Genomic DNA, 3408 nt, shown 5'->3' with positions numbered 1-3408 from the left:
TTTGTCTACATCACTTTCTAATCATCAACTTCAATACAAACAAATTATTTCTTACAAATCTTCGAGTTCTACAAATTTTCTTCTTGTTTTCAATAAACCAAATCCAATTCCAATTCCAATTCCGGACAACAAAATTAAGATTGTGAGGCCATTTAAAAACATATTAAAGTTTGATGATTAACCCTAAACAAACTATTACATTTGACTAGGAGAAGAATTAAATTCACATATACACAAAGACAGAGTCATGCTTGATGTACAAAAGAAATTTTCACATAATGCTGTCAGAATACACACATAGAAGGGTGGGAAGGGTATTTTTTGGCAATTTTTTTCATGATGGGCCCCACATCATGACTATTCTGACAACATTATGTAAGAAGTTATTCTCTACATATGAATTTATCCCAAAAAGACACTTCTTTGAATAAGAGGAAACACATGACGAGGTCTCATTTTTCCTAAAAATAAGGTGGTCATCCCAAAGTTTTTGGACATACGGATTCCACTCGTCATCAAAAAAATTCTTCCCCCTCCCCTCTCTCTCTCTCTCTCTCTCTCTCTCTATAGCACGCATTCACTTTCCCAGTTTTGCAATTTGTTCTTGTCTGTGAATCTATTTTGCCTCTCGTTTTGGCAACAAGAGTCGGTAATGGAATAGTCTTTTGATCGACTTTCGACTTTTTAGCCCCTAGGCTGACAGATTATAGTTTTGGTTCGATGTAGATGGAGATGGAGATATAGATATAGGTTCGTGTATGCTTTCTCTAGTACCCCCACCCCCACGCCACGCCACTCCATATCATATAACTCTTTTTTTCATCTTCTTCTCCAATTTCTCTCTCTAAAGCATTCTCTCTCATGCACAAGATGAAGAACGTCCAAGATGAAGAAAAACAGAAAATAATTTCATTTTTTAAGCTTATAAATTCCCAAGGATATCTTCATAGTGTCATATACTTTCTTATCTTCGGTTCTGGCTTAGTCATTGGAATTACGTTAAGTTTTTATCTCAAAGACTTGCCCTTAAACTTGCCACTTAAGGAATTCTCCAACATCGAATCCCCACCACCTTCTCCACCACCGCCGCCGCCGCCGCCACCACCATATCTGCCGCCTACACAACCAATTGCAGATAGAGTCGGATTGGAAGAATTTCTCAAACCATCACCACCTATGCACGATATGACGGAGGAAGAACTCCTATGGCGAGCTTCCATGGTGCCACGGGTACGCGGTTTTCCTTTCAAGCGTACCCCAAAAGTTGCATTCATGTTCTTAGCCAAAGGGATTCTGCCATTGGCGCCTCTGTGGGAGAAATTTTTCAGAGGAAATGAAGGATTTTATTCCATTTATGTGCATTTTTTGCCTTCCTTCAATGGAACAATACCTGAAGATTCAGTATTCCATGGCCGGAGTATTCCAAGTAAGGTAAGTTAGTTTCGAAATATTGATTAATTTTCTTGTTTTCTGTTACATATGCATTGAGATCTATGAATATTATGATGCTTAAATTAAGTAATTATATTTAAGTTTGATCAATGCATTAATTTTCTTGTTGATGTTTAATAGCATAATATTTGTGGACAAAATTATTTAATTTTTGCTTCTTACAATCCATTGGTCTGCCCTTTTCATGCATTGTGTATCAACCTTGAGTTATGTTATACGTACAATTAGTTTGTCAAAAAGTTTGATGGATTATTGCGTGCCACCTCATCATCCGTTAACAAAAGCGTAAACAATTTCTGCATAAGGAGCTTAATTAATTGATAAACCTTTAGCTATACCATTCTTTGATTCTACTCCTTTTGCATTTGCTTCCTACTTTCTCAAATTCTTTTCTTCTTGCTCTCTCTTCCTCTCTCTCTCTCTTTTACATGGAGAAACACATTACTCAAGCGGGACTTTTTTATTACAAATTTGACCTTTTTCAATCATATTAAAACATGTTTTTAAAGGTAGAATATGTAGAATACTTATAATCAACATAGGGCTCATAGGTACTATCCACTTCTCTATCACTCATTTACCACTGTTTATAAACACTCTGTCAGACATCCTAAATCTACAAACTGCTAATATTACTTCTAGCCTAGCCTTTGCTTTGGTGGGCCATTCCGGCCCAGATCTCCAAACTTCCGACTATCATACCAGGCCTCGTTTATTTTAATATATTGTTTCCTGTTAGGCATGTCACATGTGACTAGCACGATGTGTTTTACACCTTCTACTCTTGTCGCAAATTTATAATGTACATATTACACTGCATTAAGATTGACAAAATTGTCCTACATAACTGTTATTTACATCAATAAAGTAATGAAAATAGAATACAAATTAAGATATCATTTTTACAATACTTAAAGCATCCAAAAATTTAACTTATTTAATCAACATATGCAGAAAGTACAATGGGGAGAATTCAGCATGGTGGAAGCAGAACGCCGCCTCGTCGCCAATGCTTTACTTGATATCTCAAACCAAAGATTTGTTCTTCTCTCAGAGGCATGCATCCCTTTGTTCAACTTCAACACCATCTATACTTACCTCATCAACTCAAAACATTCATTCGTCGAATCTTACGACCAGTGGAGTCCGGTCGGCCGCGGCCGATACAACAAGCGGATGAAGCCACTGGTCAAAATTGAGCAATGGCGGAAGGGCGCTCAATGGTTTGAGATCGATCGCGATTTGGCCATCGAATTCGTCTCGGACCGAAGATTCTTCCCATTGTTCAAAAAATACTGCCGGCCTCCATGCTACTCGGATGAGCATTACTTGCCCACATATATTACCATGAAGTTTCCAAGGAAAAATTCTAACAGGACTTTGACTTGGGTTGACTGGTCAAAGGGTGGGCCCCATCCCACAAAATTTTTGAGAACAGAGGTTACTGTGGATTTGTTAAACAAGATGAGGAGTCAAAAGCAATGCACTTACAATGGGAAGCCCACAAACATTTGCTATTTGTTTGCCAGGAAATTTACACCAAGTGCTTTAGATAGGCTACTGAGGTTTGCTCCTAGTTTCATGAATTTTGGTTGAAAGATAAGATTACACATATAAATTTAACATTGATTGATGTATTTTTATTTATTTATTTATTATTTTTTTTTTCTTGAGGAAGAATTTGTGCATAAAATTCTTTGTCATTATCGATTCAAAATATATTAATTAAAGATTTTTTTAAAAAAAATTTTTTGGTGACTTATGAAAAATGAATCATTTTGTCTTGTCTTTGGCACGTAGACGTAGTTCGACACTCTTGTATGTAAAATAATGACCGTCTATGTAGGAGTGAGCACTTTTTTCCAAAATCGGTGGAACCGAATCGGAACCGTTTAGAACCGGCCGGTTCGGTTCCGAATTTTCTAAAAAATAATTTGATTTCGGGACAAATTTTTT

At 36.6% G+C, this 3408-nt stretch overlaps 1 protein-coding gene across 1 annotated transcript; it reads left to right on the top strand.

Annotated features, from left to right (window-relative positions):
• Positions 1–580: 580 nt before the first annotated feature.
• On the top strand, positions 581–3095 carry LOC111377825. Its single transcript, XM_023000953.1, has 2 exons — positions 581–1431; positions 2407–3095. The coding sequence occupies exons 1-2, from the start codon at positions 862–864 to the stop codon at positions 3046–3048; spliced, it is 1212 nt and encodes a 403-aa protein (XP_022856721.1). The 5' UTR covers positions 581–861; the 3' UTR covers positions 3049–3095.
• Positions 3096–3408: the final 313 nt, after the last annotated feature.

This window comes from Olea europaea, unplaced genomic scaffold (genome assembly GCF_002742605.1).
Source record: "Olea europaea var. sylvestris unplaced genomic scaffold, O_europaea_v1 scaffold1727, whole genome shotgun sequence".
Classification (NCBI taxonomy): domain Eukaryota; kingdom Viridiplantae; phylum Streptophyta; class Magnoliopsida; order Lamiales; family Oleaceae; genus Olea; species Olea europaea.
This window is presented reverse-complemented; position numbering and strand designations above follow the sequence as displayed.